Here is a 12,762-nt window from a genome sequence, read left to right as displayed (position 1 = left end):
ATTGCCAACAAACACATGAAAGAATGCTAACATCACTAATCATTAGAGAAATGCAAATCAAAACTACAATGAGGTATCACCTCACACCAGTCAGAATGGCCATTATCAAAAAATCTACAAACAATAAGTGCTGGAGAGGGTGTGGAGAAAAGGGAACCCTCTTGCACTGTAGGTGGGAATGTAAATTGATACAGCCACTATGGAGAACAGTATGGAGGTTCCTTAAAAAACTAAAAATAGAACTACCATACAACCCAGCAATCCCACTCCTGGGCATATACCCTGAGAAAACCATAATGCAAAAAGCGTCATGTACCACAATGTTCATTACAGCTCTATTTACAATAGCCAGGACATGGAAGCAACCTAAGTGTCCATCGACAGATGAATGAATAAAGAAGATGTGGCACCTATATACAATGGAATATTACTCAGCCATAAAAAGAAATGAAATTGAGTTATTTGTAGTGAGGTGGATGGACCTAGAGTCTGTCATACAGAGTGAAGTAAGTCAGAAAGAGAAAAATAAATACTGTACGCTAACACATATATATGGAATCCAGAAGAAAAAAAAATGGTTCTGAAGAACTTAGGGGCAGGTTAGGAATAAAGACCCAGATGTAGAGAATGGACTTGAGGACATGGGGAGGGGGAAGGGTCAGCTGGGATGAAGTGAGAGAGTGGCATGGACGTATATACACTACCAAATGTAAAATAGATAGCTAGTGGGAAACAGCTTCATAGCTCAGGGAAATCAGCTCGGAGCTTTGTGACCCCCTACAGGGGTGGTATAGGGAGGGTGGGAGGGAGATGCAAGAGGGAGGAGATATGGAGATATATGTATATGTATCTGTATAGCTGTATATGTATATGTATAGCTGATTCACTTTGTTATACAGCAGAAACTAATACACCATTGTAAAGCAATTATACTACAATCAAGATGCTAAAAAATAAATTAATTAAAATTTTAAAAAGAAATAAGAAAGATTTATATCATGTAATGTAAACTAATAAAATGAAGATAAAACAAATTTCTGAGGCATAAAACTTTTAGTAAAGCTTTGCTCTTCATTGCTTAAGACAATATTCTAGACAGTGCTCTAGAAGCCAGAGTAAGGATTGACTACAGCTTGTCCTCTACAAAGGGCATCTCCCAGATTTATATCTTTATTGCCCTAAGCACAGACCAGAGTTGTTATCACTTATTCAACATGTTTTTTACTAAACATTACAGGGGACTATGCTTTGTTCACCCCGCCCATACCCCACCTTGTGTACAAGAGCCCTTTAAAGATTGAAAATTGTACACACACGCACACACACACACACACACACACAAGCTTAAGCCTATTATCTTATTCAAATTCCATTGTTGCTGCAGAAGTTCTGAAGGAAATCATACCTACTTTCAAACAAAGAAAGAAAGAGCACAAAGATTACCACTTCTTTTTTACCTACAAATGGCCTACTAATTTTCTGGCCAGGGTATCAGTGATTCCGTCCCAGAATAAGAACCTGATGTCATTGTGCAGGTACCATCACTAAAGGACCACTTCATCTGAGGAGGACAACCTTCTGCCCCCTACAGCTCTGACTCTGGTCCTGTCAGTCAGCTGTTCCTTCATGCTCAAGGCTGCAGGAAAACACCTGGGTCCCAATATATCCTTAAATTGGGTACAGCTTTTAAAGTGGGACAGCTTTTACATCTGGGAGCAGCTTGGCTACCCAAAGTAGCTAGCATTCTTGGAAGAATTCAGTCAAATCCAAAAACAAAGTCTTACCAAAGATGATTTTCATTATTGCAAATGTACCGTTTACTTCTTGGTCATAACCACCAGTGCAAGGCGCCAAAAAGTGCTTCTTACCCCAGGGACTGCACGTCCTCCTGGAGCCCTGCACCTCCACCCATTCACTCCCTTCCCCAGGCTGCAAAATAAAGCCTATTTTATCTTCTTCATAAGAAACTAATAGGACAAGAAAACCGGCGTCAACAATCGATCTCTCTTTAAGAATCCATTTACTTATCATTTTTAAATGTTTGATTCCCAGTCCCTTTATTGCAACAGTAAAACAAAATCCCAGTCCAAGAAATCAGAAGGCCCTCTACTGAATTAAGTACATTGAAATAATCAAGTGCCGAAGAAGAGAAGCCCCCTGATCAGAGCCCACTTGCTTCTACTCCACTTATCTGCAACTTTCAGGGTAAGACAGGCATAAGTGAAATTATGGTACATTAGTTCCTTTTGGTTTGTCCAGAAGGTGGCTCAGATTTTGTTCATGCTGAAATTTGCCACCAGTTTCAATTGGACTTTCTCATTAACTAGTGCTTATGTTTCAATGGGGAGATTTTCAGCATTAGCTTCCTAAGCTTGTTCTAACAGGAGCCAAAAGCTGAGCAAAATCTTCCTCTTAAAGACAACATATTTTTAAATGCTGGATGTCTTAATTCCACTCAGTAAAATTGGTCCCCCCAAATATTTTAATTTTGATATGCAGACTCCAAGAGGATAATGGAAGATGGAGGTTCAGAACAGCCTAGAAGCTTAGATCACCTTCCTTTGAGGATGCACCTCTCCATATCTTGATAATCTCTGCATGAGCAACTGAGTGAGACCAAGAAAGTGTGATCTGTTCATGCAGATCTGTTCTTTCCTGTAGAAAGAACTTGCACACTCACAGGATTAAATTTCTATTTTAAGTGCATAATTCTGCATGTGTACTTCAGAGAGATAATGACTAATAATAATTCATCAATATCCTTTATTGTGTATATAGAGAGTTTAAGTGAATAAATGCTCTTTCAAGTGATTTTAAGTTATATAATATTATTTATGACTCAGGGATATTTATATTTATCCCTTGCTGGTAATCGTATCTTCAGCATCACCAAAAAAAAAAAAAAAATTACCATTCTCATCTTGGTAATATTGATATTCTTTGTTGAAGCAAAATGTTTTTTCTCTTTTGGAGAAGGTTGTGTGTGTGTGTGTGTGTGTGTGTGTGTGTGTTTGATTGATTGTTTGTTTGTTTGTTTGGGAGAGGTTGTATTTGGGGTTTGAATGACTTTCCAGAAGCTCCAATGGCCCACAGTCAAGGTCAAAGCATATAATTGATCTTGTGTATCAGGAAACTTTTTTTTTTAAACTCAGTTATTCAATATGCTAAAGAAAGACAGCCAGAGGAACTTAGAGCCAAAAATAAAGCCAAAGAGCTTGGAAACTGTTTGCTTTTCTCCTGCTAATGAGGACCTAGAGACTCGAATAGTCCCTCTAAATTCCTTAACATTGGAACAAGTCTCTGCTTACACCACCGGTTACATTGCTGTGCACCTGCTCCCCTTTTTCTCATCCTTTCCCTATTTCTTCTTCCTGTTGTTAGACATCACCTCCTCAGAGGTCTTTAGCACCCCCTTCAGATACTCCAGAGTCACAACAACCAACCACTGAGCCTTTCAGACCTCCCTGTACACAATTCCAAACAACCCTGTTCATTAAAACAAAGGGAAATCATTGTAAAAGAAATGCCAGAAGATTCATCTTGCCAATAAGGACCAAATTCTTCTAATGCAGTAAACTGTTTCTCTAGTAAAAATTTTCAACAGAAAATAAAATTTTCAGAATTTGCTAAAGAATCCTTTTAAAGTTACTTCTTAATAATTTGCTTTAATATTTTGAAGAAAACAAAACCCAAAAAAGGATAAGGTACATATTATTTTTAAGATAATGTCTCCTGGCTCAGAGCACAACTACCGAGCCTGTGCTCTAGAGCCCACGAGCCACAACTACTGAAGCCCACGCGCTCTAGGGCCTGGGCTCCGCAACAAGAGAAGCCACTACAATGAGAAGCACGCGCACCGCAATGAAGAGTAGCCTCCACTCGCCGCAACTAGAGAAAGCCCGTGCATAGCAGTGAAGACCCAATGCAGCCAAAAATGAATAAAATAAATAAATAAATTTATTTTTTAAAAAAAGAAAGAAAATGTCTCCTGAATGAAAAAAACAATCAGTCCTCTTGGAAAACTTGATGAAATGCAATTTGTTTTTATCAATGCCACATTATTTTCGATTAGATATACAGTTTATTTACTATCTGAGAAATGCTTTTTAGTATACTTAAAACCTAATTAATTTGAACAGTTCTTTGAGTCACTTCAGCAGAATTTGGTGCTTTTCTGGTAGCTCATTCATTTCCTAATCAGTGGAAGAAGGAAAGCATGAATTCAATCGGTGGAACTAATAAGCCCTGAGGTAGAATGAGCAGTGAGCATTTACATTCTCCGTTGAAAAACATTCTTATGAAAAAAAAAAAAAAATCTAGGAAATTCTCCTTCTCTTTACCTTTTGTTAATTGCAAAATAAACATATTTCCAAGAGTAAGGAGTTGCTGAGAGTTGGTTTTATCTAGAGCTCCCCCAATAGGCACTGGACCACCATCCCTCTGCCAGTGTCCACATTTGCCTGGGAGATGAGTTGAGAGCATACAGCCTTCATCTCCACAGCAGTCTCTTTGAATTTCCCTTTGAGGCTCTGCTCCTTTTCTCCCTCAGTCTCTCCTGTTATAAGCTTTGGTTTGAGCTGTAGCAAAGCATTAGCTTGCTAGAGGTTATAAAGGAAACCAGAGAAAAGTTACAATCTCCATAAAACAACCCGAGCTTGCACACAGCTTCCTTCAGAAGAGACTGCACACATGCTTATCAATGGTGAGAGACTGTCCAACATCAGTAAACTCAAAGACTTCTCCAGGCAGGAACAACTTGGAAGGAACACTCCAAAAAGCCATCATGCTCCAATGGAAAGAATTTAGTTCTGGCTCAGAGAAACCTGGCATGTGCTGCCAATCAGCTGTCTGATCTTGGGCAGGTTACCTGACCTCTCTGAGCTTTGGTTTCATCGTCTGTAAAATGGTGATGGTAAAATGGCAATTACAATGCCTGTGAGCATGGTTGACACAGAATTACAAAGAATTAATATAAAGGGTCCTGCTTATAGTAAGAAATCCATAAATGGTAGCAATATTTATATCTTACTTCCCAAACACAGTGCCTTGCACAAAATTATAGTTCATAAATATTCGTGGAAGTGAGGGAGGGAGAAAAAGAGAATGGCTGAGAAGACGGGAAGAGGGAAGAGAGAGATTTGAAAAAGATTCAGGTTTATCAGTGACAGACATTTCCCCTTTTTCATTAATTATGTTTCTGATTGTAATAAATACTTACTGTAGAAGTTGTTTGATACCATGGACTGGGAACACCATGGACTCTTAGCCAGCACCACAGATCCTGCGGATTAGAGCCCTCCAGTTGCTTTTGCAGCTTTTCTGCCTGTTACGGCATCAACGTTCACCTTGCCTCTGACAGCTACATGGTACCACCAGGTCTCTGCTATTCCAGACCCCTCTCACCTCTGCCGATACCAGGAAGTCCAGTCCATGGCAGTTCCTCCTGCCATCAACCCAGTCGACAAAGGACAGCCACTATTGAGCTTTTCTGTGATGCAGAAGTCCCTCGCTTGTGCATTCCTCATGGCTTTAGTGAGGGGAGTATCCAATGAACTCTCCAGGTGAAGATAGCAGTCCCCCTTCTCTGAGCCTTTAGTCCTCAAATACTCTGCCAGGACAGTCTGGCGTCTTCTCTTCATTCATGTAAGCCACCATTTCCTCCAAGCTTTAGGGAGCCATCCCAACAGCAAACTGGAACGAGATCCAGCTTCCCTCATGAAGATGCTACATCCTGAGTCATGAGAGAATGCCCCAATAAACTCTTCTTATCCGGGCTTATATTCTGCCACCCTCCCCCTCATCCCATCTGACACCCTTAAGATCCGTTCCCAAGCGCATTCCCCGGATCCATGTCTGCATTAGTCAAGTCCTGAGTTTCCTTCACTGGAAAAATCTCATTCCTCCCACCACAGGGAAAGTCATTCCCTGGCCGAGTCATCCTGAGACTTGACCCTAACTATCCATGTAGAATAAATGAGGGGTTGCAGATGGTATTTGAGGAGGGCAAGTTATCACCATGTAAAGCAGCCTCCTCAGATGGGGCCTCAGCCTGGTCTCCAGGCACCGGAGGCTGGTCTCCTCTAGGAAGAAGGAGCCGGCCCCTTCAGCAAGGGAACCTCAAGCTCATCTAGGGGTTGTCCCCATTGCAGGTCTCTGTGTCCCACTCCCTCCCTATGAGGACCTTACGTATAGGAGACTGACTGCCAGGGTGATGGATTCAGCCTTTTTGATGATTCACCTGCTCTTGCAATCAGGTCTGAGGCCTGAATTTCAGCACAGTCTGCCCTCCAGCTTCAGGAGAAGAGACTCTTCAAACGAGGCTTTCATTTGAAGCCTCGTTGCCCTTTCACTCAGGGCAATCAAAGCCCTGAGTGCTTTGATTGCACTTAACAACCAATTAATCCACAGTCCTGATAATTACCATTGTTCCCACATCTCTCAAATGTTGTCAATATTGTATTCGCCAGCACATACCTTTCCACGTGTATCCCATCCCAATTCATCACAGAGGAGTCTAAGTGATTGTAATGCTGCAGGATTTACCGCGCTCGCGGCCAACACTACCGCCTATGGCATTCCGGCTAAGCTTCCCAAAAGATACCTATGGGTGATTTTATCCATTGGCCCCCTTAGATCCACTCTTCTCCTACCTGCTTCCCAGGCTGCCAACATTTATGAGTTGAACCAATGGGCTCCCTTACTCTCTGCCTTCCCATTTGCTTTGGCAGAAGATCAGGGTGTGGGAGCAGAGTGAGGCTGAAGTATTTGCTCCTCACCTCCTTCCTTCCCAGGCCTCAGATTGGTAATGTCTGCACCCTCCTATGAAAAGCCACAGCCCCTGCCAGGAGTTCCTCTCCTACAGCTGTCTGTAGGGCCTGATCATCACTTCTTCCTGGTCCTTCAGCCTAGGTTACCCATTGCTTCAAACAAGTGTTTAGCAGTGTTTCACCACCCCCTTGTTGGTTTCCTTAACTCTGTCTTCACATGTGTAAATAGTCTCTTCATTGAATTCTCCTCAATATGCAACCGCAGTATATCATTTGTTTCCCACCAGGAACCTTAAGGATGCTACAGTAATCTTTCCTCAAATTCTGGAAAGCCCTTCCTGCTTCTGCTTTTTTCCCTAAGTTTCTTTAAGAAGCAGCTTTTTCTCCCAGAAACTCCTGAGGGAAGTTCTTAGGGGTGGGTTGAAAACACCTGAGTGGTGCCATCTGGTATCATCCTTAATCCCCATCCTCCACCCCAGCAGAGACCCCAAGGCACTCAAGTACTTTTCATGTTAGAGTGACTCTCTTGCCTACCAACAGATCTGCACTGAAGGTTGGGGTGGATTTTGCTCTTGTCCTTTGTTCCTGGTCGTCCACCTCAGCACCCCAGTCCTGGACCATCAATCCTAACATTTGCTTTACTGTTTTCATGGGGACTCATTGACTCCTCATTCAAGGAGGACCCCTTGTTCCTAGTGATGAAATGCCAGGGATGTGAATACAGATTGAGCCACCTTTGGGACTCATGGTACCCAGTCATCTGTCAGTGTCCCTTACTAAATATGACATCCTAAATTAATGTGCAAGTAAAAATAACCTCGCAGGTCATTTTAAGTGCACTTGTTGTTGTTATTCCAAGGGTATTAAAGATGAAAAAGACTGTTTTGAAAGTTTTCATGAATTCAAAAGACAGAAGACATGCTTTATTGGCATTAATACAGATTTTCCTGGCATAATGTGAAAAAGGAACAAGGTTCATTTCAACCCTAAAAATGTCAGAATTAAAGACACCTGTGTAACATTAGAGTGTTTTTTGTAAAAGTCACAGAGAATCAGCTGCTGTAAGATTTTAGCGAGGGCAAGAGCTAGACAATCACAGACTTTTTCCTCTGAGTCAGCAGTACAGTTTTACCCCTACAAACATGTAAAACTTTTGAGTTTAAAAAATTACAATTTAAATTTAAAATATTCCCAGTTGGAAAGAATAATTGTGATTGATCATTTGGGGCATGGCTTTGGGAGAGCATCACATGAGTCTAAAAACATGAGTTTAGTTTCATAAGTTTTTTTTTTTAAGTGTATATGATAGCTCTGATTACATATTTTTTCTGAGTTTTTTTATCACAAAAGGGTCTCTTTATAAGGATCTTAAAGGGACTTTGGGAATTTTGCTTGGGAAAAGAATCACCCAAATCCAGACACCTTTCAGTTTGAGCCTCTATCGTCCTCCCTTTTTTAATCTGAGCAGTCTCTATTTCTTGTGTCGGTAATTGCTCAGTTAAAAGGAAAAGAAAGTATTTTCTCTAAGGGAGCTTGCAATTGGATTTTCTTGGAGGCCATGAGGACTAAAGCATGGTTTTATTAATTTCTGGCGCTTTAATCATAAATCCAGTTGGAGACCCGTCATTACATAAGACATGAGAATTTAAAGTCTTTCTAGGCCCATTTCCTAATTACGCCCAATGCATTTAAAATATTGGCTTATTAAAAATCCAAAGTGGAGGAGGGTTGTGATATATGAATTATGTTCTGAAATTCAAGGTAAAGAAAAATTAATTTGCAGCGTGTGGACCAGAGAATTTATTTTAGCGAAGGCACAAATGTTGTTTTGCATTTTTAGCATAAGTATGCTGCCTCGGCCTTGTGCCTGAGGGCGGGTAAGGGAGACAGGTAACCTCCTCCACAAGTAGGGTCGAAATTAAACAGTCCTTGAGTGCAGGGGGGGGGGGGGGAGGATGGGGGGGGGGTATAGCTGCTTGTGCTGCCCGTGCAGGTGGGTCCGTGAGGCCGCAGGCCGCCAGCTGTGTTCTGAGGGTCGCCCAGCTTCAGATGGTCTCACACTCCGTGGTGGCAGTGGAGCAGGCCCCACAGTCACAGCGGACAGCCACGGGGTAGGTGTAGAAGGGATCGACTCCCGGGGCACAGTTGGGCAGCTTGACCGTCACCTGTTTGGTCTCATTGTAGGTACAGACTCGATGATGGGCTTCAATGTAGGGGGGTTCCAGAATGGGCTTCTGTCCCCACAGGTAGAAAACAGAAAACCCATTAGAACACAGCATCGTGTTTCATTTTCTTGGTACCATTTATCACTATCAGAGACTAGCTTGTTATTCATTTCTTTACTCGTTAATATGTTTCCTCCCAGTAGAAAGCAAATTCCTGAAAGCAGGAAGGTGGTTTTGTTCACTCACGTATCCTGAACTGCCAGAAGAGCCCATGGCACAGAGTAGGTACTAAATAAATATTTAGCAAATGAATAGTCTTGATCATTGCAAAAGCCTTCTAACTGGTCCCCTCACTTCTTCTTTTACCCCCTATAGTCTATTTATGACAGGGCAACCCCAAGAGATCCTTTTAAAATGTAAGATCCTATCTCCCCTCTGCTCAAAGCCTCTATGATTTCCTATCTCATTCGGAGCAAAAGTCAAAGATCTTACACTCACCCTCAAGACCCTACATCATCTTCCCTGCACCTTCACCTCTGACATGTCCCCAGTGACCCCGTCTTGCTGGTTTCCTCACTCTGCTCCAGCCGCAATAGTCTCCTGCTTTTTCCCCAAACCCACCAGGAACAGTGCCACCCCAGGACCTTTGCCCGTGCTGGTCCCTCTGCCTGGAACGCTCCTCTCCCTTGTGATTCACTTCTTCTTCAACCTTAGGTTTTTGTTCAAACGTCACCCTCCCAGGAAAGCCTTTCCTGACCATCCTATTTAAAGTTGCCACGTTTCCCCTCCCACGCTGCCACTTCCTCTCCCTCTTCCTGCTTTATTTTTCTCCATAGCACTTGTCAACACCCTGTGACATATTATACATTTTATTTATTTGTGTTGTATTTTTCCCACTCTAGAAAGAAAACTGCATTAAGACAGGGATTTTTGCCCGTTTTACTCACTGCTGTGCCTCTACTCCCTAGAGATACCTGGCACCCTGGAGGTTCTCAACAACTATTTGTTGAATCAGTGAAAGAAAACAGAGCAAGGCAGGTTCCTGAATGCCCTGTGCGCTGGTTCTGATAATCGAGGGATTCACGTCCTTCCTTCACCTTTTAGAAATCGTGCATCCAAAGTTCATTTTGATAAACAGAGCATATAGATCAAGAAACCAGCACGAAGTAGTAGTTAAAATCTCAAACCCTGCAGTCAGAGCCACTGAGCTTGAATCCCTGTTCTGCCACTTGCTGGAGACCTTGGAAAATCCACTTAACTTCTTGAAGCCTCAGATTCTTCAACTGTAAAACAAAATACCTACCTCCCAGCCTTGTTGTGGAGATAAGGGAAGATGGTGTATGTAATACCTGCCGAGCACCAAGTAAGTGTTGAGTAAATGTAATCTACTGTTCTTATCAGAGCAATTATAAGAGTAAGGAAGTATTCAATAATAATTAAAAAAACAACCAACAAGCTTTCAGAGGACAACAGCTTCACTTGTCCTGGGCAAATGAAATATGTTTAATGGAGGCCCAGGATGAAGTTCTTACATGCATGTCATGGAAATAATGGCTTTGCCTCTGTCAAGGACCATGTAGAAGAGTTGAACTCAATATGCACTTCTTCCTCCTATTTCTCAGGTAACATTTTACCCTTTCTCAGTTCACTTCATGCCCTCTTACCCTCAGTAGTCTGGAATCCCAGGCAACATTGCCAGATAAAATACAGGATGCCCAGTAAAATTTGAATATCACATAAACAACTATTTTTTTTAGTATAAGTATGTCCCAAATATTGCATGGGACAGATTTATATCAAAAAGAAAAAAACAATTGTTTATGTGACATTCAAATTTAAGTGGCCTCCTGGCTTGGTTTGGTTGGGTTTTTTGCTAACTCTGGTAACCCTAAACCCAGACCAGGAACAAAGGCTATTTTCAGCAATAGTTCCACCTTCAAAGTAAATCCAGCCACTTTGTCGTCATGAACACCCTTATTTTCAGACAGGCTTCCCAAATTACCAAAAATAAGTGCTTTGTATCTCAGAAACTTTCAGATGGTGGGGAAACTAAATCTCATTCTTTTATTTATTTTCTAGATGTAACCTCCCTTTTCAGAGCACAGTAAAGGCATAAATAAAAGCTGGCTGACATTAAGGAGAATCTGGCTCTTTCATAGTCTCAGTGCTTCCATTTCTCCAGTGAGAGCAGAGTCCCTAACCTCCTGAGGGTGACCATTACCCAATTAAAGCCGTTCACTGATTTATAAGGGCAAGAGAAGATGGGTTGAATTAAGGGGAAATGGTAACTTGAGATTTTGGCCCACAGAGAGCTCCAAATAGCCTGACACAGCTGTGAGCAGGGGAAGGCACTGCCAGACCACGCCCTGAATACAAGAAAGTTTCCCGCATAAGTTTTATGTCGTGTGACAGCCACAGTATCTGCAACAACCGAATTTTCATCTCACTGTTAGGTCTCAAGCCCCCAAATGATGGAAAAAAACGAAGTGAACTTGGTGGGGTCATTTCATTTAAGTTAGAGGTTTCATCACCATAATCCAATTCCAGTCACGGGGCCATAATTTTATCCAAGTGACAGCAGGTTGCTCTCTGAGTCCCTGAATAGAAGGATACTTTTCCTAATGGCAGTGTCTTCTCATGGTGCTTGTGGACTTCTAAGTTGGTTCAGTTAGGCGAGAGGATGTATGACTCCAGGAGGGGATCCATCCCTTATAGTTCAACATTTATCGAATGCCTTGTTTGTACATGTCATTTGACAAGAGCTGTGAGAGGCACAAGAATGAACCTCTACCGGCAAAAAACTTAAAACCTACTGTGGGGAGTGGGGAGGAAGTAAGACAAAAAGTAGATGATGGCCATAGGTTGAGCAGAGAGTCAGAAAAGGCTTAGAGGAGTGGGCACTGGAGACAGGCACTGAGGAATAAACACGAGCAGGAATATGAGAAAAGGACCAAAAGTATGATTTCATGAGGAGCATCGAATAAAACCTTTAAAATCCAGTCTCTTCACAGACGTAGAGAATGGACTTGAGGACACGGGGAGGGGGAAGGGTAAGCTGGGACGAAGTGAGAGAGTAGCATGGACATATATACACTACCAAATGAAAAATAGATAGCTAGTGGGAAGCAGCCGCATAGCACAGGGAGATCAGCTCGGCGCTTTGTGACCACCTAGAGGCGTGGGATAGGGAGGGTGGGAGGGAGACGCAAGAGGGAGGGGATATGGAGGTATACATTTGCATATAGCTGACTCACTTTGTTATACAGCAGAAACTAACATACCACTGTAAAACAACTATACTCCAATAATGATGTTTTTAAAAAAAAGAATCCAATCTCTTAGGCAGAACTAAGAATATGTGTAGTCACTGGGGAAATAGGCAGGTGCCATATTGCTGAGGACCTTAAAAGTTGGTTATTGAATTTGCAGTACTTGGTGGTCATTAACAGTTTTTGGAGTCAGGGTGACAAAATCAGATCTAGTGCTTCATTAGGAGCCGACTCCAGCCCTAGTGGGAAGAGGCAGCAGTCACTATATGGTGTGATCTGATGGGATGCTGAAAGGCCCTGTTTCTCCTCACACCTCAAACATCTCCTCTCAGCCCAGCAGGGTTCTAATTTTGAGATTTTTATCCCATGTTAAATGTATTGTCTCTTTAAAAGCTGGATATAATAGTATATGAAGGGCCTTAACGGATCTGTCAGTGATAATCCCTGAGGGGCCCCAGGAACTACTCTAGGGGGTGGGAAGAGAGTAGGGCTGTGGATGAGGCACTGAAGGAGGGGCTGAGGACCCGCTCTCGCCTGCTATTTAGCTTAGGGCCTCTCTCG

General features: G+C 42.3%; 1 protein-coding gene across 1 annotated transcript in view; it reads right to left on the bottom strand.

The window, feature by feature from the left end:
- Positions 1 to 867: 867 nt before the first annotated feature.
- The window catches only part of GPHB5 (glycoprotein hormone subunit beta 5), a 30,923-nt gene continuing 19,028 nt past the window's right edge, over positions 868 to 12,762 (bottom strand). The window contains exon 2 of the mRNA XM_082386751.1: positions 868 to 9,001. Coding sequence (XP_082242877.1) covers positions 8,813 to 9,001 — 189 coding nt within the window. The 3' untranslated portion in view covers positions 868 to 8,812. The remainder of the gene's footprint in view (positions 9,002 to 12,762) is intronic.

Source organism: Balaenoptera borealis (assembly GCF_965194805.1).
Source record: "Balaenoptera borealis genome assembly, chromosome: 3".
Taxonomy (NCBI): Eukaryota; Metazoa; Chordata; class Mammalia; order Artiodactyla; family Balaenopteridae; genus Balaenoptera; species Balaenoptera borealis.
This window is presented reverse-complemented; position numbering and strand designations above follow the sequence as displayed.